The 27,905-nt window shown below is 45.5% G+C and overlaps 1 protein-coding gene across 1 annotated transcript in view; it reads left to right on the top strand.

Annotated features, from left to right (window-relative positions):
• The first annotated feature begins 8,092 nt into the window (after positions 1 to 8,092).
• Positions 8,093 to 27,905, top strand: part of LOC126457385 (invertebrate-type lysozyme 2-like) — a 61,717-nt gene continuing 41,904 nt past the window's right edge. Inside the window, exon 1 of the mRNA XM_050093646.1 lies at positions 8,093 to 8,181. Coding sequence (XP_049949603.1) covers positions 8,109 to 8,181 — 73 coding nt within the window. The 5' untranslated portion in view covers positions 8,093 to 8,108. The remainder of the gene's footprint in view (positions 8,182 to 27,905) is intronic.

Below are 27,905 nucleotides of genomic sequence, written 5' to 3'. Positions count from 1 at the left end.
CACAACAGAAATGTAGAGGCTTCTGTCCAAATTACCGGCTATGTGAACCAGAGTTGATCGTGTTGTGTACCCAGTCATATCCTATGGACACTTAGGACAAGTACTGAGCCCATATGACTATGACGAAAGCAATCTGGAAACGATTGTTCTCCTCGGAACTCCATTCACGGACATGTCCATCTTGATGGCGTGTGCGTAACCGCGATGTCAAAAAGACGACGTGGCGCCATTCTTGTGTCCGTTGTTTTCCTTGGACGCACCACTGTCAGACTGCCTCTCTCTCCTTCCGCGTCAAGGGAAGCCGCAACAATGGTCACCAGGCTGACAGTCCATGAACTCCAAATGTCATCGCACTGCCCTTGTGGATACTTCTCTTGCTGTAACAGCAGTGTTGTGGTCAGTCGAGTAATGCAACATGGTGTAAAGTATGTACATTGAGGGTACTGGGTGATCTGTAACCACGGAAGGTCCGTACGGTGGTTATCGTTGCGTCTTGTGACACGCTGGGAACGCAGATATTTTCTCTAAGCGAGAGGTGCATTGTTTTCTTTATTTGTATGCAGTGAGAGCGACTTATTTTGTATGTGTCATTGTACAGAAGGTGATATTATTATATTGTGAACGTGACTAATGTTGATGCCATTGTATCGAAAACAATCTCGTTATTTTACACTGTAAGAGTGATCTGTTTTGTATGTCATATTCTACTGAAAACCTATACTGAGAAATCTTCATTGGTAGATGGTTGGTAGGAGCTTTGGTTTAGTGACTAGTTGGCAATGTGAATGGTAGTAGATCTATATTTAGATGAGTGCTAATGTAGGTAGCCTTAATTAAATAAGAGAGTTGTTCTCTATATTGCTGCCATGCAGATTATTGCAGATACTAATTTTATTGACATTTTTCAAAAAAATGTTCAAATTTGTCTGAAATCTTATGGGACTTAACTGCTAAGGTCATCAGTCCCTAAGTTTACCCACTACTTAACCTAAATAATGCTAAGGACAAACACACACACCCATGCCCGAGGGAGGAGTCGAACCTCCGCCGGGACCAGCCCCATAGTCCATGACTGCAGCGCTCTAGACCGCTCGGTTAATCCCGCACGGCTCTTCCTTACACGAGGCATCACAACAACGTTTCACCAGGCTTTTAAAATAAACATATATTAATTAGTGCGTTTTACCTCCTCTGCCAAATAGCCAGCAAGTTTACAGAAATGTAAAATTATGCATTTCATAAATAATAAAAATCGTAGTATACTAAGATTTCAGTTTCCATAATAAGACCTTTAAACGGACTCCACTTCGGAGACTTGTGTGTCCTTCCCCTATCCCACTTATCCAACTGGGTACAGGGGATCTACAGTTTAACGTAGAATCTGAACCACCTGTTGGTCCTGGCGACCCCTCACATCGTTGTGAAGGCTAGAACAAAAGCAGACTGAAAATTTCCTTGGTTCAGCCGGGTTTCGATCCTTCACAGTCAACACTGGGTCCGCCCCAGTAGCTGAGTGGTCAGCGTGACGGATTGCCGTCCTCTGGGCCCGGGTTCGATTCCCGGCTGGGTGGAGATTTTCTCCGCTCAGGGACTGGGTGTTGTGTTGTGTTCATCATCATTTCATCCCCATCCGGCGTGCAGGTCGCCCAATGTGGCGCCGAATGTAATAAGACCTGCGATATGGCGGCCGGACCTGCCCCGCGAGGGGCCTCCCGGCCAATGACGCCAAACGCTCATTTCCATTTCCAGTCAACACTGGATCATCAGACTCGACTTGCCATCAATGAGTCTCTTCACCTGGATGTGGCATTTTCAAACAACATTGTGGACTCTCTTCCTCGTTGTTTCGCGTAATGAGTCTACTATCAAAGCTAGAGCGGTTTTACATGATATTAAAGTGATGTCTCCTCGGTGCGACTAATGATTTGTTCGGAATGCTTTTGCATACGTATTACCTTAGCAGCAAGTGTTGCCTGGGTATGTATTCCAGTCATCTATTAGTCCTTCTCCTCCTTCCCCCACTCTGTGTCCATCTCCTTCTCCTCCTTTCTTTGTCTATCCCCTCCTACCCCATCCCCCTGTCCATCTCCTCCTACCCCCCCCCCCCCTGGCTATTCATCGCCTCCTCCCACGCTATCTGTATTCATCTACTCTTCCTCCCTCTCCGTCTGCCCACCTCCTCCTCTCGTCTCTCTGTATAGGCAACTCCCACATCCCTAAATGACGCTTACATCCACAATATATCTTTCCACTCCATAACTAATATGTGTACCAAATTGGACTGAAATCGTTCCAAGGGTTAAGGTGAGCTTTTTTTTTAAAAAAAATGGCTCTGAGCACTATGGGACTTAAAATCTCAGGTCATCAGTCCCCTACAACTTAGAACTACTTAAATCTAACTAACCTTAGGACACCACACACATTCATGCCCGAGGCAGGATTCGAATCTGCGACCGTAGCGGTCGCGCGGCTCCAGACTGTAGCGCCTAGAACCGCTCGGTAACTCTGGCCGGCGTGAGCTTTTTCCCCCAGGCTTTGTCCGTGTGCGCACATGTCAGATATAGTTCAGATGGCACAAAATATTTCACGCGAATTTGCGCACAAATTTCACCTGTACCTTCAGCGAATCGCGCCCTGCAGTTTCATTTTCACTAACCTCAGTATATCTCCAGAACTATACAAATATACACTCCTGGAAATTGAAATAAGAACACCGTGAATTCATTGTCCCAGGAAGGGGAAACTTTATTGACACATTCCTGGGGTCAGATACATCACATGATCACACTGACAGAACCACAGGCACATAGACACAGGCAACAGAGCATGCACAATGTCGGCACTAGTACAGTGTATATCCACCTTTCGCAGCAATGCAGGCTGTTATTCTCCCATGGAGACGATCGTAGAGATGCTGGATGTAGTCCTGTGGAACGGCTTGCCATGCCATTTCCAACTGGCGCCTCAGTTGGACCAGCGTTCGTGCTGGACGTGCAGACCGCATGAGACGACGCTTCATCCAGTCCCAAACATGCTCAATGGGGGACAGATCCGGAGATCTTGCTGGCCAGGGTAGTTGACTTACACCTTCTAGAGCACGTTGGGTGGCTCGGGATACATGCGGACGTGCATTGTCCTGTTGGAACAGCAAGTTCCTTTGCCGGTCTAGGAATGGTAGAACGATGGGTTCGATGACGGTTTGGATGTACCGTGCACTATTCAGTGTCCCCTCGACGATCACCAGTGGTGTACGGCCAGTGTAGGAGATCGCTCCCCACACCATGATGCCGGGTGTTGGCCCTGTGTGCCTCGGTCGTATGCAGTCCTGATTGTGGCGCTCACCTGCACGGCGCCAAACACGCATACGACCATCATTGGCACCAAGGCAGAAGCGACTGTCATCGCTGAAGACGACACGTCTCCATTCGTCCCTCCATTCACGCCTGTCGCGACACCACTGGAGGCGGGCTGCACGATGTTGGGGCGTGAGCGGAAGACGGCCTAACGGTGTGCGGGACCGTAGCCCAGCTTCATGGAGACGGTTGCGAATGATCCTCGCCGATACCCCAGGAGCAACAGTGTCCCTAATTTGCTGGGAAGTGGCGGTGCGGTCCCCTACGGCACTGCGTAGGATCCTACGGTCTTGGCGTGCATCCGTGCGTCGCTGCGGTCCGGTCCCAGGTCGACGGGCACGTGCACCTTCCGCCGACCACTGGCGACAACATCGATGTACTGTGGAGACCTCACGCCCCACGTGTTGAGCAATTCGGCGGTACGTCCACCCGGCCTCCCGCATGCCCACTATACGCCCTCGCTCAAAGTCCGTCAACTGCACATACGGTTCACGTCCACGCTGTCGCGGCATGCTACCAGTGTTAAAGACTGCGATGGAGCTCCGTATTCCACGGCAAACTGGCTGACACTGACGGCGGCGGTGCACAAATGCTGCGCAGCTAGCGGCATTCGACGGCCAACACCGCGGTTCCTGGTGTGTCCGCTGTGCAGTGCGTGTGATCATTGCTTGTACAGCCCTCTCGCAGTGTCCGGAGCAAGTATGGTGGGTCTGACACACCGGTGTCAATGTGTTCTTTTTTTCCATTTCCAGGAGTGTATTTTGTCGGTACATTCAGCGGCATATATAAATACTGTATGCGAAATTTGTTGCGAACGGAGTTGGTAGTAAAGAAGTAATAAATTCAAACGGCATGCATGGTACGGCAGTTTTCACGAGTTTCAGTGTTTATGACGTCATATCTCCTGAACTATGTGTTGTATAGTGATATAATTTTGCTGGTGTATTCAGCGGTGTATGTGAATGCTGTGTACAAAAGTGTTGAGAATAGAGCTAGTAACAATATATTAAAACGTCGTTCGTCATGCGGCAGTTTTACTGCGTGAACAGCAAAAATGTAGTAAGCGATCACTTTTTCCTTTCATCACTATGTTGGGGGTTATCACTGAGAAGAACTTTGGCAAACGTTTGAAACTTTGCATAATGTTCCTTGGAAGTCTCTAAGTACTCTCAGCCTCAAATGTTGGACAAGTAAAGTACGGTTATTTGTGCGTCGTGGGCTTCACTGTTTTCTCATCCGTATCCTCCACAATCAACCGCACTATTAGGTATATGGTTCCTATCTCACTGCGATTCTTTTGATACAATGAATAATATGTTTAGGAGATGTGGAAAATACGTACAAACATGCAATGAAGCGCCAAAGAAATTCGTATTGGTATGCGATTTCAAATACAGAGGTACGTAAACAGGCAGAATACGGAGCTGCGGTCGTCAACGGCTGTATAAGACAACAAGTGTCAGGAGCAGTTGTTAGATCGGTTACTGCTGCTACAATGATAGGTTATCAAGATTTAAGTGAGTTTGAACCTGGTGTTACAGTCGGCGCACGAGCGATGGGACACAGCATCTCCGAGGTAGCGATGAAGTGGGGATTTTCCCGTACGACCACTTCACGAGTGTACCGTGAATGTTAGGAATCCGGCAAAACATCAAACCTCAGACATCGCTGCGGCCGGCCGAAGTGGCCGTGCGGTTCTGGGCGCTGCAGTCCGGAACCGCGAGACCGCTACGGTCGCAGGTTCGAATCCTGCCTCGGGCATGGATGTGTGTGATGTCCTCAGGTTAGTTAGGTTTAACTAGTTCTAAGTTCTAGGGGACTAATGACTTAAGCAGTTGAGTCCCATAGTACTCAGAGCCATTTGAACATCGCTGCGGCTGGAAAAAGATCCTGCAAGACCGGGACCAAAGATTACTGAAGAAAATCGTTCAACGTGACAAAACTGCAAGCCTTCCACAAATTGCTGCAGATTTCAGTGGTGGGCCATCAACAAGTGTCAACGTGCGAACCATTCAACGAAACATCATCGATATGGGCTTTCGGAGCCGAAGGCCCACTCGTGTACCCATGATGACTGCACGACACAAAGCTTTACACATCGCCTGGGCCCGTCAACCCAGACGTTGGACTGTTGACGACCGGAAACATGTTGTGTCGTCGAACGAGTCTCGTTTCAAATTGCACCGAGCGGATGAACGTTTAATGGTATGGAGACAACCTCATGAATCAATGGACCCTGCACGTCATCAGCGGACTGTTCAAGCTGGTGGAGACACTGAAATGGTGTGGGGCGTGTGCAGTTGGAGTGATGTTGGACCCCTGATACGTCTATACACGACTCTGACAGGTGACACGTACGTAAGCATCCTGTCTGATCGCCTGCATCCATTCATGTGCATTTTGCATTCCGACGGACTTGGGCAGTTCTAGCAGGACAATGCGACACCAGACACGTCCAGAATTGCTACAGAGTGGCTTTAGGAACACTCTTCTTGGTTTAAACACTTCTGCTGTTCACCAAACTCCCCAGACATGAACGTTACTGAGCACATCTGGGATGCCTTTCAACGTGCTGTTCAGGAGAGATCTTTGCCCCCTCGTACTCTTACGGATATATGTACAGCCCTGCAGGATTAATGGTATCGATTCCTTCCAGCACTTTTCAGACATTAGTCGAGTCCATGCCACGTCGTGCTGCGGCACTTCTCCGTGCTGGCGGGGGCCCTATTCGATATTAGGGGTACGAATTTCTTTAGTTCATCAGTGTATGTGCTTCCACAGCATAGAGTATATTTATTACTTTGTCATAAAGAGAATGCAGTCTATACCATTTTAAGTTGATTAATTGACTCCTCATAATTAATAATCCTTGTGGCATAACACGTGCTTCGACATATGGCATAGGATAGCACATGTTATAGTATTTGTTCTCCGCTCTTTCCAAAACTGTACATACCTGATCCCCGCCTTGACATAACTTAACACTCCCACTGGAAATATTTTGAAAATATTTACTTTCTGGGGTTGAAAATGTAATAATACTTCCAGATAACGCACTTTTACAATAATCCACAGACACATATAAACTTCAGTAGACTTCTTTCTCTGGATGACACGCTGTGGCCTAGTGCTTCTAGGTGCTTGAGTCCTAAGATATTGTTGTCGTGCTTCGCAGCGCACGGATTGACTAGTGGCAGTTTTGAAGCCAGTGTAGGAGCCCGCCTGCTGTGGTGCGTACGTGTGTTGGGCGAGAGGTCGTCGCCGAGCTGCCGTACTGCTGTGTCCGCCAGCAGCGACACAGGATTTGGTATTGAGTTGACATTTTTATAATTTGCAACGCGCTTGTTAATTTAAAGAAAAGGGTTTGTGTATGTGCGTAGTAGCAGACGGTAATTTTGATAATGATAGGAGTTGAATTCTTAAGGGAAACCATTGTTAGATTAAGTATTGATTTTTGTCATTGATTTCTTTTGTATTTGTCAGGGAATTGTTTCACTATGTATTTAATTGAGAAGTATTTCAGTCTGTCTCAAGAGTTTGATTAATTTGTAATATTGCTTTAATGCCACTGGAGGCAGATTTACATACGAAGCGATTATTCAAAGAGCTTCTAGAGTTTTGTTAATTGAATGAGAAAGAATCGCTTTCAGAATATAGTTTTCTAAAAAATCGAGTTTATATTTGACCAAACCCTTTCTCTTTAGTTATATGTTGTTGTAGTAAGCAGAAGCAGCCGCAGCAACAGCAGGAGCCGCCATACAGAACATGCATTGCACTCAGCATGAATAATAGGTTTTTTTATGTTTTTGTTAAATAATGGAACGCAGCAGATCAAGCAGTGGCAGCAGAAAGACCAAGTAAGTTATTTGTTGCGCACAGGACCAATTTTAAAAAAAATAAAGGTTAGGCGATCTCTGTAATAGTAAAGTTAACAAGAGTACAAGCACGAGAATGTCAGTAGAAAACAAGAGATAAGAAGAAAGAGCTCGCGACTTTCAGTGGATGTGTGTGATGTCTTTAGGCTAGTTAGGTTTAAGTAGTTCTACGTCAAGGGGACAGTTGACCTCAGATGTTACGTCCCATAGTGCTTAGAGCCATCTGAACCATTTTTTAAAACGCACAGTGTCACTGTCCGTCCGCAGCCTTTAGCCGTATGACTCCATATGTTTCCTCGTCAGCTCCTATGATAATACTGTAGATAACAGGAGACAGTGCACTAGTCAGAAGCTCCGATTTTCGCTCCTGTCTACCGGATCCAATAACTAACAGTGGCTCTGTGGAATGACCGAACCCCTCTTGTTGGCCTCGACAGAACGACTTTTACTCGTTCGCTCTTAACGATAGTAGCGGAGATAGCCTGACGGGGCGCACTAGTCGCAACTCTGACATATTCGCCGGGTAACCAGATCCTTTGATCAACTCTAGCTTGTCCAGTGCGCTTCAGCCAATAAGTAATAAACTACGAGGTAGTTAAAAACCAGCGTTACATCAGCGATCGATGAAAATTTAAACGTTAATCCGTATAAATGACGAATGTGCTTCAGTGGATGATGATCAACTTTCGTTTAGTCTTATACCGCAAATATAAAGCAGACTGAAATGAACTGACACGCTTGGCATAACAGTAAAAATAATTCGTCGCGGGGATTTATCTCTACCTCTTGGATGCAGGAAGCAGGATGCGGGCAAGTGTCAGGCAGGAACTGTGGCCTGCGTTTTCGCTTCTGTCAGCGTCTGTCAGTATGCAGGAAGGACATGACGACCACAGCACGCACTGGGCCGCCACTGCTGCTGCTGCTGCTTCTCTCAGCTCTCGCCGCCACGCGGGGTACGTTAATTAACAAACTACCTAACATAGATTCCGCTTAAACGACGAGTGTCGTGAGATCACAGTTGCTGCCTGGAAATACGCTGACGGAAAGAAAATCTCGACACCAAGAAGGAGTTTTGCGACACGAATGAAAGTTGATAGGCGTGCTTCTACATCTGGAAAAAGGTGTCTATTAAAATTTCGAGCAAGTCGTATAAGAATGGCACTATGAGGATGCAAGTCACGTTTGCTTTAAATACACGCTCTTAAGCTGTTTGCTGTTGGACGTGGTGAGTTGATGTTAGTCAAGAATGCCTTTAAGGCGACAAAGATGCCATTATCAACACTTCACTGAGTTTGAAAGAGATCGTGTAATAGGACTACGAGAAGCTGGATGTTCCTTCTGTGATATTGCAGAAAGACTTGGCGGGAAAGTAGCTACTGTACATGATGGCTGGCAGCGATGATCAGGGGAATGTACAGTCACAAGACGACAGCCACGTGGCACTACCGAGAGGGAAGCCCACCGTGTTCTGTGTGTAGCTCTATGGCGTCGTACTGCGTCTGCAGCAGCAATTTAAGCAGCAGTTAGCACCAAAGTGACGCAATGAACTGATACAGATCGATTACTTCAAGGACAGTAGCGTGCTTCTCACTGACGCCAAACCACCGCCACCTAGGAGGGCAGGGTGGAGATCTGGTGTGTTTTCTGATGAAGGTTTGTTTTGCCTCTGTGTCAATGATGGCCTTGTGTTGGTTAGCAGGATGCCACTTGAGGGCTTCCAAACACCCTGTCTGCCCCTGTCTGCGTGTTAGGCAGACTGGACCGCCACCTGGAGTTAAGGTCTGAGGTGCGATTTCGTATGGCAGCAGAAACGCTGTCGTAATTGACCCACGCACCATGACCTCATATTTGTACGTCACTCTGATGATTCCATCCGTTGTGTTGCCATTCATGAACAGATTCCAAGAACTGTTTTCCTACAGGACAACACTCACCCAAATACCGCTGTTGTAAACCAAACGTGCTCTACAGGGTGTTAACATGTTGCCCTGGCCTGCTCGACCACCAGATCCGTCACCAATCGAGCACGTGTGGGAAATCATCAGATGTATCATTCAGTATCGTTCACAACCAGCATTAACTGCCCCTGTATTGACCGACCAAGTGCACCATAAATGGAACTCCATGCTTCAAACTGACATCCGAGGCCTGTAAGATACAAAGTATATACGTTTTCATGCTTTCATTCAACATTCTGGCGGTTACACCGGTTATTAATGCACTAGCATTTCACATTTTCAGTGGCTTACCCCACGCTTGCATGAAACTGTGATATTGCAATGTTAGTTAGGGAAATATATTCTCGAGATTTCATTACTCTACATTAATTATTTTTAGGTGTTGCGATTTTTTGGCCGTCTGTGTAATTTAACACTTTTGCGCCATTATTCTTCGAGTCGCTCGTAATCTTTTCAGCTCTACATGCCAGGGCTTAATTTCGTCCGGAACGGCGTTCTGGCACCGATCAATCCTTTCCTTTTTTTTTTTTTTTTGAGCTTGTAGGAACAAGTCGGTAACGGAGATTTAAAGCAGTACACGTGTATTAAATTCAAACGTAACTATAATTTGCCCCTATGCCGGCACTGCGAACGTGACCGTGGGTGACCAACGGGATGCAACGGGCAGGGACGTGATAAAAAGTAATGTGTAACTAATGTAGCTAATGAAATATTTCAGTCAGAGAGTTAAAGTCTCCAGAAAAGTCTTGGTGAGCTTTTCTAAAACCTAGGAGTACACGTGTACACCCGAAAATTCCGCTTCACACAACAGATACAGTGCAACTCTTTGAATGTAGCGGCTGGCAGCAGTTGAAAATATGACGTCATAGTCGCGAAGACTGCCGACTTGTGGGGATATTTATCGAGCAGAACAAGGAAGCAAAGTGACCGTACTCCGCGATACGGGGAAAGACGGTAGCGACTGTTTTTTATATTAAGTTTTGTGTTTTTGTTATTTGGATTATAAGAAATTATGTTATAAAAACATGAATTTCAGAACAAAATTTTGTAAAAAATTATTTCTCATTGTAAATTTTATCACAAGTTTTCAAAACTCGAAACTTATGATTTTTATGGCTGCGTTGCGTATGGGTGGGGGTGGGGGGTGGGGGGGGGGTATAGTTGATGAGGTTCGTTCCGACTATTAAAATTTCGTAAAAGCAATAATGGAAGCCCCATTAACATGTACCTTCCTTTGTCGTCTATTCTGTCCTGCATTTCTCGTTATTTATTTGTCCTCTTAACTTGAATATTCTTCGGCAGCACTATGTGAAAAGTGATCCCTGTTTTCTCTCCTACGGTTTTGCAGTGGTACACGGTTCTGAAGCTCCTGTGCAACAGAGCTAAGGTTTCAGGGCACCTCTTCCTCATATCAATACCAGTACCTAATAAAAGTAGATATCTTTTCACGTAAATAGTTTCTTCGCCTGTGACAGTCTGCTTTTGACATCTTTCTTCTATCCTTCAATCTTTTTTGTTTTTTTTTCTTTATTGTGATTTTTATCACCTTACACAAGGCGGGCTGTCAGCAGCTGAGATCGCCGCTCTTCAGCCTTGAGATTTACAATAAGGAATAAATAGAGGGGACACAGAGAATACAATCAAAAATGGCGGGCAAAACAATGTAGACACCAAAAAACAAAAAACACGGAGCCGTTCACGCCTGACGAGAAAACATCACTGACACTAGTTGACACGGCGCACAAAACAGGGATGATGGCGATGGTACACGTGAACAGTGGCGGCGTTTCGGCGAACAAACACTAAACACAAACGAAGGCACACACACGAGACACTAATGGCGATGACCTCCGGCGCGCGAATGTTCACTGTGCGTGTGCGAGTCCGGGGACGTGCCAAGAGAGGAGGAGGAGGAAGGGGAGTGGGGGAGCGTGAGGGGGGGAGCAGAGATGCCACGGGCTGGGGAGTAGGGGGAGGGAGGAAGGGGGAGGGGAAGCCCGGGGGAAGAAGGGTGGAGGGACGGGATGGGGGAAAAGGAAAGAGAAGGGAAGGGAAGAGAAGGGAGAGAGGGTGCCAAAGGAAAGGACACCGGAAGTGGGGGGGCAGGGTCAAAGTTGATAGAAGGGGTAGATGGAGGGGAGGAGGACATCATCAGGGAGGGGGAGCTGGTGGAAGCCACCTTGGGAGAGGGTAAGGAGGGTTGAGAGATGGAGACCGGGTGGGATGTGAGAAGACAGGCGCGGCAGCGGGCGGGGGTGGGAGAGGATTGGGGAGACGAGCGGGTGAGGAGGATCGAGTTTACGGGAGGTGTACAGGATCCATATCCTTTCAAGGAAAAGGAGGAGGTGGGGGAAGGGGATGAGATCGTACAGGATCCGCGTGGGGGAGGGGAGACGGATGCGATAGGCGAGGCGGAGAGCATGACGTTCAAGGATTTGGAGGGATTTATAAAAGGTAGGGGGGGGGGGGGGCAGAGATCCAAGCCGGATGGGCATAACAAAGGATAGGGTGGATGAGGGATTTATAGGTGTGGAGGATGGTGGAGGGTTCCAGACCCCACGTACGGCCGGAGAGGAGCTTAAGGAGACTGAGTCGGGAGCGTGCCTTGGCTTGGATATCCTTCAATCATCCTCACTTCCTATATAGGGGAATACCATGACTTCTTCCCTCAGTGTGTCATTCCTAACGTTGAAGTTAAACAAGCCAAGTTATCCTTGCTACTAGTTTCCATTGTCTTTGTCTTCGCTTTTTTACCCTCAACACATATTCTGTGCATTGTGTTTTAATGTTTGCTATTTGTTCTTGCCAACAAGTCTTAGTTACTTTCTGCCAGGTCTACACTATCTCATCTAAAATATACGGATACCTATGTAAAGCAGAATTGACCACTAGATGCCACTAGTGGCAGACTCGCCAGTATAAAAGGAGGCGGGGAGCGCTGTGTTGTCAATAGCAGCAGAATGAGTCGTTCAGAAGGACACAGTTAAAAAACGTGGACTACTTCCTGGATGTCACATGACTAACAATCCATGCGAGACATGATCTGAATAAACAAGACCGCTGCGACTGTTACAAATCTTTATTGGAGAACAAAATAGTAACAGAAAAAGTAGCGTGTCCATTGGAGACATTTCAACCCTTCTAAAGACGCCCAAATCGACTGTTGGTGTTGTGATCGTGAAATGGAAACGTGAAAGAACAAACGCAGCTAAACCAAGGCCAACCTTAAATACTGACGGACGGGAACCGTTGAACAATCAGGAGGGTGGTTGTAAGAAATCACATGAAATCAGTGGAAGCAATCACTCCTAAGTTGCAAAGTGCTTTCAGCAGTCCAGCTAGCACAGTGATTGTGCACAGGGAGCTAAACAGGAAGGGGTACAATGATCAAGCAGTTCCTCATAGGCAACACATTTCTGTACCCAATGGTAAGTGACGCTCGAGATGGTGTAAAGAAAGACACCACTGGACAATGGATAACTGGAAACGAATGATCTGCAGTGATCCATCACGGTATTTCCTGAGGGAATCCGATGGAAGGGTTCGGGTTTGATGACTGGTTGGAGGGCGTTGCTTGCCGTTGTGCTTGCAAGTACCAAAAATATCTGGAACTGAGCTGCGGAACACTGACGTGTTTACGGGCTTAGTTCCAATTTTTTTCTTTATTGAGTTTCGATTTCCCCCCCCCCCCCCCCCCCAAGGGGGCAGGCTCGCAGCAGATTAGTATGCCGCTCTTCAGCCTACAGAATTTGTTTTAAAAAAATGGCTCTGAGCACTATGGGACATAACACATATGGTTATCAGTCCCCTAGAACTTAGAACTACTTAAACCTAACTAACCTAAGGACAGCACACAACACCCAGTCATCACGAGGCAGAGAAGAATTTGTTTTAAAAAGAGGAAGATAATAAATAATAAAACAGGCGATAAAATCGGAGATTAAATGGTAACATGGTGGAAAAAATCTTGGAACTTAAAACATAGAAACAAAGGGATAATGATGCTAATAAAATACATATGAAGCAGACAGGTAAAATAATAGACAATCAAAAAAAAAAACGGCGACAGTCTGGTTTCTGATCGCAAGAGACATAAAATTCACATCCAGCGACAGCATGATTTCTGTTCGCAACACTTTGGAAAGACGAACAACACTGAACATTCACTTGAACACTGCACTGAAAAGTTGGCAAATATGGACATACCACAGCCGAGAGCAGGTGGGGGGGAACCTGGACAGATGATGGGAAAATAAAAAGGGGGTAAGGAGAGGAAAAACGAAGGGGTCGAAGGGGGGGGGGGGGGGGGAAGGAGCCGATGGAGGTCGAGGACCTATAAGAGGGGGGGGGGGGGGGAGGTGCTGGGCAGACGCAACAGGGAGCTAGTAGGTCCAATTAGCATTTACGGTATAAATTACGACAGAAGTAAAAACATTTGCCGAATGCACATCATACAGACGTTTATGTACAAACACAGTTGTTACGTTATTTATTTATGAATTTTGCACACGCAAGACTTCGCCAAGATACTTAAAGGCCGGCCCACATGCAACTAACAGTCTGCGCAGATATCTGCGCGTGAAACAAATCTCTGGAAATGTGTGTCCACACGCCACAGTTTCAGTCTACTGTTGGCCCGCTATCTTTCGGTCTGGGAAAGAACTTCCAGCGGCAAGCGGCTACCATCTCTCAAAGGACATTGTTGTTGAAGGATCACTTGGTGTTGAGCATTTTCACAAAATAGTAACAGAAAAAGTGAAACTTTATATATGTTTAGAAAATAGAATCGCCAAGGCCACAATTACAATGCGCTTATTTGCTTAAAAAGTGCAAAACATCCACTCTCATGCCCACAGGCTTCCATAGGTGGCCGGGGTCGGGAGGGGGGGGGGGGCGATTAGGAGGGAGTTCATGCGCCCCCCTGTGCGTTGGTATCTCTATATACTGAGTGGGATAACCATCAATTCTCTGGGATGAAATAAGTTTTATGTCTTATCCACAAAATTTAGTATTTATCGGTTGAAATGTCTCGAAAATGAGCAACACATTTCTAGCAATTTTAGAGCCTTGCCCTCGCCTACCCCCTGCCCCCCCTGCCCCCACCTCCGTCACGCGGAAAAATTTCTCCGGACGCCTATGCACGCAGTTTTTTGTGGTCCTCGTACCACACCGTACGTCAGTGCCGTCACGGAGACCAGCCCCGAGTTAATAGAGTGCTCTATAATTCTTGCTGACAAACGCAACAATTAGAAGGATATGTGCAAGACCCACCCACGGCTCACAAAGAGTCGTACGTGGCAGAATGTGTATGCCTTATCCAGTATGTGCGCCACCATTTACGGGACTTGTGTTGTCAGCCTGCAGTCTAAAATTGTAGAGGCCTCTTACGATAGAAGATACTCCCACTCAGCCCTTTGTGTTCCATTTCTCATACGTATACTTTACTACTGACGGTCATAACTATGTTAACTTCCCGTCAGATGACTGTATAGTAGGCCGAGTATCAAACACAGGACTTTATTAGTGCTCTATTGACTGAGCTACACAAGCCCAACTCATAGTACGGGGTGTTCAAAAAGTCTCTCCGGAGTGCCGTATGATTGTTAGCCGCGCGTGCTGTATGCCACAGTGAATATACCGAAATGAAACTCAGTGACAAACAAGATTTTAATGTATTGAATATTCGTTTTTACTTACAAATTTTCACATTAAATGTTAAACATGTCCCCCCCCCCCCCCCCTGTTGTTGAATACACAATTCAATTTGTCTAATCATGTTTCCAATCACAAGATGTAACAAATGGTTCAAATGGCTCTGAGCACTATGGGACTTAACATCTGAGGTCATCAGTCCCCTAGACGTAGAACTACTTAAACCTAACTAACCTAAGGACATCACACACATCCATGCCCGAGGCAGGATTCGAACCTGCGACCGTAGCAGTAGCGTGGTTCCGGACTGAAGCGCCTAGAACCGCTCGGCCACCGCAGCTGGCACAAGCTGTAACATTTCTTCTGTAACGGAAGCAGTGAAAGTGGATATTGCAGTTTTCAATTCATCGATGGTTTTGTACGGTTTTTATAGACAGCTGCTTTCGCTGCATGCCAGAAGAAAAAGTCAGGTGGTGTTAGGTTAGGCGATCGTGGAGGCCAAAGAACCTGTGAAATTATGCGATCACCAAAAACATTAGCAAGCAGTGACGTTGAAACGCGAGTTGTATGCGCGGTTGCACCATCTTGTTGAAAATAACCGTTCAGTATTTCATTTAACACAAGTTCTCCTGTGTATGGGTACAGAATATCACTGCACTATCGTTGTGCGTTTACTACTTTCGTTGAAAAATATGGGACCCACAATCCGACGTCTAGAAATTGCAATCCAAACTCTTATTGTCACAGAATGAAGCGGTTCCTCATGAATACACAATGGATTTGCAGTACTCCACATAAAAGAACTTTGCGAGTTCATGTACCTGTATAAATGAAACCACACCTCATCAGTGAAAAATGTTTCATTAAGAATATCCCTTCCATTCTGTTGAACGAAGTTTTTGAACCATTGACAATAATGCAGTCTCTTGCCATGATCAGTTTTTTTCATTTCTTGCACGACTGTCACTTTGTATGGGAAAAGTTCTAATGTTTTCCTTACAGCTGCGTGGGCCCTTCCGACACTAAAATCGATTTCCTGGGCGAATTTTCTTACTGACTTGTTCAAACTCATGGGCATTTTATGAGAAATATCAAGTAGTTCATCCTCAGACAAAACGCTAGGACGACCACTTCTCGGTGCATCTGTCACTGAACCCGTACTTCGAAATTTGTTAATCAAATCTCGCACAGTATCGTGATGTGGGAGTGTTGTCTCAAGGAAAACTGAATTAAATGTTTGACGAACTGAAATTGTGTATTTACCGCCAGCTTTGAACACTCGGTCGACTAAAAACACACATCCTTCAATGGCTAGCATTTTAACAGCGGCAAAAGCGAAACAAACGAACAAAGGAACTAAACTTAATGTTCACGTCAACACGTAACGACACACACTGTCGATACTACTGACGCTGGCAGAGATAAATGAAACAATGGAATGTTGGGAGAGTCCACTTGAAGGGAAGTAACCCAGGCAGGCGAACAATCATACGGCACTCGTGGCTAACAATCATACGGCACTGCGGAGAGACTTTCTGAAGATCCCGTTACGTCCACACACCTTCACTTCAGGCAGTGGCTCATTTCCTATCTTCCAAACTTCACAGTCCTCCTGCGAAACTTGCAATACCAGCACTCATGGAAGATATGATATTGCTTAGACATGGCTTAGCCAGAATGACTAATTCACTCTGCAGCGGAGTGTGTGCTGATGTAAAAGACAGAAGTCCCAAGTTTGAGTCTCGGTACGCCATACGGTTTTCATCTGCCAGGAAACTTCATATCAGCACACACTTCGCTGCAGAGTGAAAAAGTTGTTCTGTGTCTCAGAACATTTCTCATAATTTTTCCATTACTAGTTATTAAACAAAGAAAATGTTTGCAATACTTCAAAAAGTAGCTTTCACGCCAAACTGAAAAAAATATTGATTGTTACATGGTATTTTAAAATTATATTTAGACGGTTTCGACTGACCGTTGAGGCCTGGGATGGCCTAATTGGTTTCAATTCCGGTTGAATTGCGTCACTGCATTTCGTTTGAACACACTTGTTAATTCAAATATTTTCGTATCAGTTCACTGTGGGAATTTTTGACTTGAGATGAATGCTGTATTTGTCACCGTTGCATTGTTAGCCTCCCCACACACAACGATCTATCTTGTGCGCATCACTTCTGCGCTGCCTGATCGTAGTGCGTGGACGTGAGATTTGCACAGGTAAGAGGTGTGCCAACCTGGAAGTTGGGGTAGGACTTTTGAGCTAAACTGACATCTGCGCAGACAAATCGTAGTGTGTGGATGGGAGATCGCTGCAGACTGGCGCGCGAAACTTGTTCGAGTCAGCTATTTGTTCAGTCTGGTATTCCTCTCCTATGGCTACACAGTGAATTCTAAAACTCTTGATATGTGTTAATGCTTTAGAGAGTTCACTGCTTAATTCATTGAAATGTGCAGTAGTAAAACATCTTAGTGGGAAGTAAAGTGATCTAGATGAGGAGTCAGCTGCTTCTAATTTTTAAATAGAGAAGACAGCCACAGCTACCCCATATCAAACAGGGAAACTTTAATTAGTTGCGGAATTAACCAAAATTGTTAATTCTACCTGCTTTGAGCTTAGAAATGTTTCCCATTACGTTGACCTGCTATAAACTTTTATGACAATGTAGACAAAATAAAACTATTTATCTTACAGAAGAGTGCAGTCATTATAATGTGTTAAGATAATAAAGAAACAACTTTTAACAGGGTCTTAGGGACATAGGGATTCTTACACCCGTGCGTCCACATACTGCCTGATGGGATGTGTGGTTCATAAGAAGAATGAATTAAAGTTTGACTGTTCAGTTCACGATTGCAATATTAAAAGTAAAACTTTTCATATAGGCTATCAGTCCTATCTAGAATTCAGACTAAAGCCTTGTAGCCTGGTGCAAAAGTTTATAACAGAATGGTGGTAGACTTCAAGGAGAGAACAGAAAATACCTATATTCTTTGAAACTAAGTAAAAGATGTCTCATCAGTCAATCATGTAATTTATTCGAATACACTACCGGCCATTAAAATTGCTACACCACGAAGATGACGTGCTAAAAACGCGAAATTTAACCAACAGGAAGAAGATGCTGTGTTATGCAAATTATTAGCTTTTCAGAGCATTCACACAAGGTTGGCGCGGGTGGCGACACCTACAACGTGCTGACATGAGGAAATTTTCCAACCGATTTCTCATACACCAACAGCAGTTCACTGGCGTTGCCTGGTGAAACGTTGTTGTGATCCCTCGGGTAAGGAGGAGAAATGCGTACCATCACGTTTCAGACTTTGATAAAGGTCAGATTGTAGCCTATAGCGATTGCGGTTTATCGTATCGCGACATTGCTGCTCGCGTTGGTCGAGATCCAGTGACTGGAATCGGTGGGTTCATGAGGGTAATACGGAACGCCGTGCTGGATCCCAACGGTCTCGTATCACTAGCAGTCGAGATGACAGGCATCTTATCCGCATGGCTGTAACGGATCATACAGCCACGTCTCGATCCCTGGGTCAACAGATGGGGACATTTGCAAGACAACAACCATCTGCACGAACAGTTCGAGGACGTTTGCACCAGCATGGACTATCAGCTCGGAGATCATGGCTGCGGTTACCCTTGACGCTGCATCACAGATAGGAGCGCCTGCGATGGTGTACTCAACGACCAACCTGGGTGCACGAATGACAAAACGTCATTTTTTCGGCTTAATCCAGGTTCTGTTTACAGCATCATGATGGCCGCATCTGTGTTTGGCGACATCGCGGTGAACGCACATTGGAAGCATGTATTCGTCATCGCGATACTGGCGTATCACCCGGCGTGATGGTACGGGGTGCCATTGGTTACACGTCTCGGTCACCTCTTGTTCGCACTGACGGCACTTTGAACAGTGGACGTTACATTTCAGATGTGTTACGACCCGTGGCTCTACCCTTCATTCGATCCCTGCGAAACCCTACATTTCAGCAGGATGATGCACAATCTCATGTTGAAGGTCCTGTACGGGTCTTTCTGGATACAGAAAATGTTCGACTGCTGCCCTGGACAGCACATTCTTCAGATCTTCACCAACTGGAAACGCCTGGTCAATGGTGGTCGAGCAACTCGCTCGTCACAATACTCCAGTCTCTACTCTTGATGAACTGTGGTATTGTGTTCAAGCTGGATGGGCAGTTGTACCTGTACACGCCATCCAAGCTCTGTTTGACTCAATGCCCAGGCGTATCAAGGCCGTTATTACGGCCAGAGGTGGTTGTTCTGGGTACTGATTTCTCAGTATCTATGCACCCAAATTGCGTGTAAATGTAATCACATGTCAGTTCTAGTATAATATATTTGTCCAATGAATATCCGCTTATCATCTGCATTTCTTCTTGCTGTAGCAATTTTAATGGCCAGTAATGTACATGGCGTTCAAATCATGTCTAAAAATGTAAAAATATTATGTGTAATTTGTCACGATTAATATGTTACATAATCAAGATTCCTTACTTTCTTTGAGGAACTCCTTCTACATGATGATTTATATAGATTCGCATGTTATTTTGCTCAATGCTTGCTTGGACACTGCTGGATAAAATTCTAAATCTTTGCCACTTCTGCTTGTTGCTGTCAGCCATCCAGTGGTGAAATTACTCTCATACAATCATTTGGTTGTTGTGTGATGAGTTGCAAGCGTCAGTGAATATTTATCGGTCTCCATGTCCATCTGCAAACAATTTCGCTAGTCTTCGGGTTCGCCGTGTAACTCACGTGGTACTGTCTAAGGGAAAAAAAGGCGATGCAGAACGAGTGAATTATTTGAATGGGACGGAAATATCGTTATGTACATATACAGACAAACAAATGATTACGGTTTTAGAAAGATTGGACGATTTATTCAGCAGAAAGAGCTTCACAGATTGAGGAAGTCCATAACGCGCTGTTCTTCCGCTCGCCCGTAAGCAAGCCGTTATAAGGCTTAGAATTGATGGATAATGTTGTTGGACGTCCGGCTATGCGATATAGTGCCAAATTCTGTCTCATTGGCACATTACATCGTCAAAATCCCGAGCTGGTTGGAGGGCCCTGTCCATTACAATCCAAGCGGTTTCAGTAGGGGAGAGAGCCGCTGACCTTGCTGGCCAAGGTAGGATTTGGCAAGCACGAAGACAAGCAGTAGAAATTTGTGCCGTGTGCGGACGCCCATTATCTTGTTGAAAAGTAAGCCAAGGGTGGCTTGAAATAAAGGGCAACAAATCTGGGCGTAGAATATCGTCGACGTACCGTTGCGCTATGAAGGTGCCGCGGATGACAACCGAAGGAGTCTTACATGACCGATCATCTATCCTGGTTGTAGGGCCGTATAGCGGAAGATAGTCGGCCCGGTATCCCACCGTTATCTGGGGCGTCTCCAGGCACATTTTCGATGATCATCGGAGCTCAGATCGAAGAGGGACTCATCACTGAAGACAATTCTACCTAGTCAATGAGATTTCAGGCCGAATGTGCCCGACTCCACTGCAATCGGGCTTGTTGGTTGTTGGTGTAAAGGGTCAATTGCAATGGGCGTAAGGGACGCCGTGAGCTCAGGCCCCTTTCTTTGAGCCGCCAGTTAATGGTCTTTGTGGTCACTGAAGCACCAGTTGCTCGACAAATCGATGATAATGATGAATCCGGGGCTCACTATTGCTCGGTCCTCATGTGCTGTTGCCTATCTAAGTCGGCCTCTTCCTTCATGACGCTGTGTTCGGCCATGGTTCACATCGTCGAATAGTGACATCCCTCCTGTTCAAATGTCAAGCGATTCGCCAATTGCTCCAACCAGCATCTTGGAGCCCAGCTACAATCCTCTCTCAAATGTTGACATCTGTGTACATGGTGGCAGCCAGTCAAGGAATATTTTAGGGAATTGGTTTAAAAAATTTATTTCAAAGGCCCAGTCAAATCTTTACAAGTGTTCTCCCCGAGTAACTTGCGCCGTGCCTACGTGACACAAGTCGCTTGTCTTCCAAAACCGAGGCAGTTCTGTCCATTTAAAGCTGCAGACAAGAGACCCCTTGAGCCCTCTGCTCAAACCGCTAGCGAATTCACGCCATTGGTTTTAGCCAATGGCGTGCGCTGGGTACCGATCACGTGTGTGGACGCTGGAGTGTTCTTTCTTGTAATCCACACCTCGAGCAGAACAGACGTCTTTTCGGAAGGCAGAGCCTCTGGCTCTGCCTTTCACGACCGGCCGCCAACGTAAGTTAATATGAACCGCTTCCCCTTCCGTTATCGTTTCAATTAATGTTCGACCTCCTAGACTGGTCTAAACCTGGTAACTTGCGACCCTTGGTGCGCCCCTTTTACACCGTACACTGAAATACATCCTCTTTATTGTACCTCATTTCCTGTTTTGTCATTTAACGGCAGCCCTGAATACCCACTCTCTAATCCTGACCGCTCGACCTCCTGTACACTGCCGCCACGAGGCGTAGGCAACAACCGCCTCGCCCCTTTCCCAAACCATGTATACATTTACAATTGGTGCCAGAAGTGCCCGTATACTCTACAATTGGTGTCAGAAATGGGATATACGATATACATCTACATCTGCTTATGGTGTTCACGCGCATTTACTGTCCATCTGATTTCACGGACGGCAATTCGCAAAGATTTTATGTTCTGGTATCGACACGTCCCCCGTTTAGTATCCTTGTCAGCTACGTGGTGAAATTGTGGCGCAGCGTCATGCATTCATCCATCGGCTGCCAAAGTTTAGAATTTTGCATTTTCCGTCGATACCTGTCTGAATATCAAATTCTGACCAATTTGCATAGCTCCTTCGTCGTGCGTTTTTTCTTCTCAGGGTGTACAAGAGCTTTCCTCCAATTGTACACACCTCTCGTACATAAGACTCTTCATATAACACCAACGAGGAGAGGTGTTAAGCAGTCATATTTAGGAATCTTGTCTTCCAAGCGCTTTGTCTGTCCCAGCCTATCTACATTCCATGATTATGGCGTTGAGGAAATCTCGGAACAGAACTGCAGAATGTGTTGGCGTGCCATCATATTGAAATACTATTTCTTCTTCGGTGTGCAGAGGAACATCTCACACGGTCGGTGTAATGTGACTGCATGTATCCGGTGTCCTGTCTACAGTACTAGACCACCAAAGCTAACGACTGAAGGGCAAGCGACGATCGAATCTGTAAGGGAACTTGTAAACATAGGACACTTTGAGCCTACCACACAGAAAAACTAAGAAATGTAAATAACAGCGGGATAGGTAAACACCTGTGGCGGCTTTGTATCATTGTAACACGGCCAAGGCCCATTTCCACACATATATCTTCCTACGTAAAACTTCAACCAGAAAGTTACCTCTACATCCTCTGGAAGAGTAAATATACATTTTCTGACAAAAAAAAGTAAATCATCCAAAAGGGAAGGAGAAAAATGAAATGAAACTTCACAGGTGAAGAGGGCAAGCGGTGTTATTTCAGTGATTACAAAGCCGATTAAAATTTACAAAGACCATGGTAGTATGAGGCCACTTATCAGTATGACGTTGCGCCCTCTCTGGCTTGGTTGCATGCAGTGATTGGGTTCCGAAGCCTTTGTATCTTATCCTGAGCGCAGCTGGCCCACAACTGCTGTAAATGGTCTTTGATATACCGGATACTGGCACTGGGACGGAAGTGACGTCGAAAATTGTCCCACACAAGTTCTATCTGGGATGGATCTGGGGACCTTCCTGGCTATGGGACTAGCTCAGTACGTAGCAGACAGTTCACAGAGATACGTTCCAAGTGTGGACGAGCATTGTCCTATTGAAAAATGGCACCACGATACCATAGCACATCCTGTATCACACGAGGAACCAGGATGTCGGTGACGTACTGTCGTGCAGTCAGCATTCCCTCAGCCACCACCAGCGCCGACCTGAAGTCATACCCGATGGCTCCCCACACCACGAAGCCAGGAGTAACACCTGTGTGCCTCTCCAAAACATTGGAAGAATGGGACGTCTCCGTAGGTTGCCGTCATATGCGCCGACGATGGTCATCCAGGATAGTGAGGAATTGCACAGTGAAGATTTGCTGAATGTAATGCGACGCTATTCATCGACAGTCCATGCTTCCCAGTCACGGCGTCACTCCACGCAGTCATTTGCGTTGTGGTGTTAACGGCAGCCTACGTTTGGTGCGGTAATTTCCCAGTCCGATTGTTGCTAGTTAGTGACCAACAGTGTGGGATGACACAGAACGTTGCAGTGATTCCACTACTTGTTTTCGGATGGTAGATGTGAAGGGACTACGATGTGCTTGGTGCACACTACGGCGGCAGTCAGACGTGGTCACTGGAAATTGACACGAGTAGGGCTGCCCCCATGTTCCCATGCAGACCTACGTCGAGCTTCCGTCACATTCGAAAGCTCCAGAAAATCCGGATAATGCCAAATTCCACCCCCTCCCCTCCTCCATCTAAATGAAACCTCCCACAATGAGACTCATGATGGGAGAATATTCGTGGGAGTTTCAGCTATCCAATTTGTGCAAAAAATTGAGTGAACAAAAAAGAATCCTCGTGCTGTGAGAAGACACTGCCCTGTTGATCTAGTTTCTTTGAATACATTTCCCTCTAAACAGCAAGTTACGCTTGTCTATTTGTCTATCCTAGGTCGTTATGGATGTCTTCGAACGCTACCTGCATCCCTCTAGAGCAGGAGTAATTAACCTTCTTTTACATATCGGCCAATTTTGTATTTCTGTTAGTAGCAAAATTTTCTAAGCACCCACCGATTCCACGGTAATGGCGATTTGTGAAGTGAGGAAGTAACTTTACTTCACAAAAGTTCTACGTTTACACAGAGCATCCAACGTACAGTCCTGACTTAGCTCCAATTGATTTCGACGTTTCTTGTTAGGTGAAGAAGCATGCCTGTGTGAATAATACTTGTCGTCGGAGGACGAGGTTGTGAAGGCGATGCAAAAATGGATAGGCAACGAAGGCGCAAAGCTTCTTCCACGACGGACTTACGAAGCATGCGATTTGTGGTGGAAGGTGCGTCTAGTGCCACCATCTCTTCTCTTCTTCCATTCGGGAGTGGCTCGTGAGAAACGGATGAACCTCCATATTAGCTCAAATTTCTCTCATTTTCTCTTTGTGATCACTTCGCGAGACGTTTGTGGGAGTAAAGTAATATATTTCCCGACACTTCTCGTAATGTACTCTCACAATATCAACAGTAAAGCTGTTTGTGATGTGCAAAGCCTCTGTTTTAGAGTCTCTCTCCACAACGTTCTCGCTCTGACCAAACTATGCCGTGACGAAACACGCCGTTCATTGTTGGAGATTCTCTATTTCTTTCAATCCTACGTCGTAAGCGTCACAGACTGATCCGCAGTAGTCAAGAGTCGGTGGAAATATCGATTTGTGAACCATTACGTTCATGAATTTCATTCACTTACGATTCTTCCTCAGAATCAACCTGTGTATACTTTTCCGATACTAGCTTAATCTCACTTTTTGTGTTTTAATTGGTTCCGCATGATTATTGTTAGGTATTTTACTTTAGAAACTGTTTGTAGCAATTTTTTATCAAAAGTATAATCCAGCAGCAGTTGAATTCTTCTCCTGTTTATCCGCAATACGTTTTATATAAAAAACAGTACCGACCCTGTCACATTTCCTTGCGATATTTATAAAGTTACGAGGGCTTGCTGAAAAGTAATGCCCCAGAAGTTTTAATCTGAAAACTCTTAAATCTCCCTAAGTAAACAAACTGTAGACTCGAAGAATAACTGTGTATAATGTTAATAACATTATACACAGTTATTTTTTAAGTTTACATATGTATTTCTCAACAAAATCATTCTGGCGACGAACACACTTCTTCCAACGAGAGATTAGTTTGTTGATACCGTCACATTTACATCTACATCAATATTGCACAGTCTACCTTATGGCGCGTGGCGGAACATACCCCGTATGAGTACTAGTTATTTCCGTTCCTGTTCCAGTCGCAAACAGAACAAAGGAAAAACGACGGTCTGTTTGCTTCCGTGTAAACCGTAGTTTCTCGTATCCTATCTTCATGGTCCTTACGCGCAATGTTCGTTGTAGGCAACAGAATCGTTCTGTAGTCAGTCTCAAATACCGGTTCTCTAAATTTTCTGAGTTGTGTTCCTCGAAAGAAAAACGTCGCTTTCCCTCGGGGATTCCCATTTTAATTCCCGAAGTGTGTCCGGAATACTTATGTGTTGTTCGAATCTACAAGTAACAAATCTAGCAGCCCACCTCTGAATTGCTTCGATGTCTTCCTTTAATCCGACCTAATATGCATACCATAACACTCGAACAGTACTCAAGAATACAGGGGATAGGCAAAATAATGTGAACACCTGTACTTACTTGGGAAAGGTTTATTAATAAGGGGTTGGACCCCCATTTGCCCGTAATACAGCTGTGGCTCTTCTTGGAATACTGGCATATAATAATTGTATAGTGTCCACTTATGCCACTCTTCAATCATAACTTCTTCTAACTCCTGTAGTGACAAGGGGGACGGAAATCTGCTCCAGATTCTGCGCTTCAATACCGCCCACAATGGTTCGATGATGTTAAAGTTCGGAGCTGTGTTGCCCAGGAAAGACGCTGCAGTTCAGTTCCATGCCCCTCATAACACGATTGTACTACTCTGGTTGTGTGAATGTGTGCATTATCGTTCTGAAATATGGCATCATTGTTGGGGAACAACTTTTGAATCATGGGGTGCACCTAATCACCTAAAATGTTCTCATAATCGTTGGTTGTAAAACGGCCTTTGAGAGAAATGATGGGACCAGCAGAATACCACTATATGGCTGCCCACACCATCACACTCCCACCTCTATGCTTAACCGTTGGAATAAGGCAGTCAGGATTGTAGGCTTCTTTTGGAGTTCTCGATACGGAAGCTCGGCCCGATGTTGCAAATAACGAAAACGTTGACTTGTCGGACCATATGACGTGTTTCCACTGATCAGCCGACCAGGATTTGTACCCCCTTACACCATGTATTAAGTTTCTTTGTGTTGGTTGTCGTCACTAATGGTTTCGGTATAGTAGCTTTATGGCGTTCTCGGGGACAGTGTCGATAGATACGGGGGTCTCTAAGACAGCTATTGAGCTCTGCACTCACCTTAGCCACCTTATATTTGTGTTTTGACACAATACGACGATCTCCGTCATAGAGTTTTGATTTTTCCCAGTATTACGGTTACACGATAATGTCTTTCCATGTTTTGTGTAGGCTGTCATGGCTGTTGAAACAACTGCTCTTGAAACATTCAATAAGTTGGCTGTCTTAGTTACTGATGCTGCAGGTAATTTGAAATTCTGTTAGGTCTTTCATTGCACGTCGACCTCGGCCTCTGCATGCAAATATGAAGTCTGCACTACCCGCAAACAGCCTACACTGATTCCTAGTGCGTACTGAACACATGCAGTCAAGCACGACACGTGCCTTTCGTGCGTTATTGGACGTCAAACATAGCCATCCCATTACTATCACTGTTCACATTATTTTGCCTATCCCCTGTAGGTCGCCCTAACGTCCTACATGCAGTCTCCTTTACAGATGAACCACACTTTCCTACAATTCTCCCAATAAACCTAAGTCGACCACTCGTCTTTGCTACCACAGTCCTCACATACTCGTTGCATTTCATATCGCTTGGCAACATTACGCCCAGATATTTAAACGGCGTGATTGTGTCAAGCAGAACACTAATGCTGTATCCGAACATTACGGGTTTGTTTTTACTACTCATCCGCAGTGACTCACATTTTTCTACATTTAGAGCTAGCTGCCATCCACTACACCAACTAGCAATTTTCTGTAAGTCATTTTGTATCCTTCTACAATCACGCAACTCCGACACCTTACGGTACACCACAGCAACGTCAGCGAACAATCGCAGATTACTGCCCACCCTGTCCACCAACTCATTTACGTATCTAGAGAATAATAGCGATCCTATCACACTTCCCTGGAGCGCTCCTGGCAATACCCATGCCTGTGATGAGCACTAGTAGTCGAGGACAACATACTGGGTTCTATACCTTGAGAAGTCTTCGAGCCACTCACGTGCCTGTGGACCTAGTCTATATGCTCGTACCTTCCTGAACAGACTGCAATGGGTCGCCGTGTCCAATACTTTCCTGAAATCTAGGAATATGGAATTTGCCTCTTTCCTATCGTCAATAGTTCGCAGTAAATCATATGAGAAAAGCGCAAACTGAATTTCGCGCGAGCGATGCTTAACCATCCTGATTCTTGGGTATAAGCTTCTCGGTCTCAAGAAAATTTATTATATTCGAAATGATAATACGTCAAAGGATTCTGCAACAACCCTAAGTTAGGGATACTGATCTGTAATTTGGCAGGTCTGTTCTTTCACCCTTCGCTTTTTTCCAGTCGCTTGGTACTTTGCGCTGTATGGTGGAACCGAGATAAATACAAGCTAAGCAAGGGGCCCATACCTTAGAACACCCGTCGAAAATCCGAAGTGGGAATCCATTTGGACCTGGTGATTTATTTGTTTTCAACTACTTCACTCCTTTGTCAACGCCAGAGATGCTTATTATTACTATGTAGTCCATACGGGAAGTCAAACAACGGTACATGTGTTCGGTTCTCCTGTGTCAACGATTTCACGAATGCAAAATTTACAACTTCGGCTTTCGTTTTCCTGTCTTCAGCTGTCACACCGAACTAATCAACAAGCGACTGGATAGAAGCCTTAGGCCCAATGAGCTATTTTATACAGGATCAGAATTTTCTCGGGTTCTCTGCATAAGCGCCGACTATAGGTATGATCGGTCGCTCAAGCAAACCCCAAAATATGAATCGGTGTGCACAGCACGCCTCTTTGAAAACTGTAATATCGTATTATCTTCCCGTTACGTTACTGTTCTATAAGTTTTCGTAGTACCCAACCTGCACTATAAAGGTTTGATTCTTGATCATAAATAAAATCGACTCACTCATCGCATTTGTAGACGGCTGGCTTTTGTAATACACC

The sequence above is a fragment of the Schistocerca serialis genome, chromosome 2 (assembly GCF_023864345.2).
Source record: "Schistocerca serialis cubense isolate TAMUIC-IGC-003099 chromosome 2, iqSchSeri2.2, whole genome shotgun sequence".
In the NCBI taxonomy this organism is placed as follows: domain Eukaryota; kingdom Metazoa; phylum Arthropoda; class Insecta; order Orthoptera; family Acrididae; genus Schistocerca; species Schistocerca serialis.
Note: the sequence above shows the minus strand (reverse complement) of the source record. Positions and strands in the feature narration are given on the sequence as shown.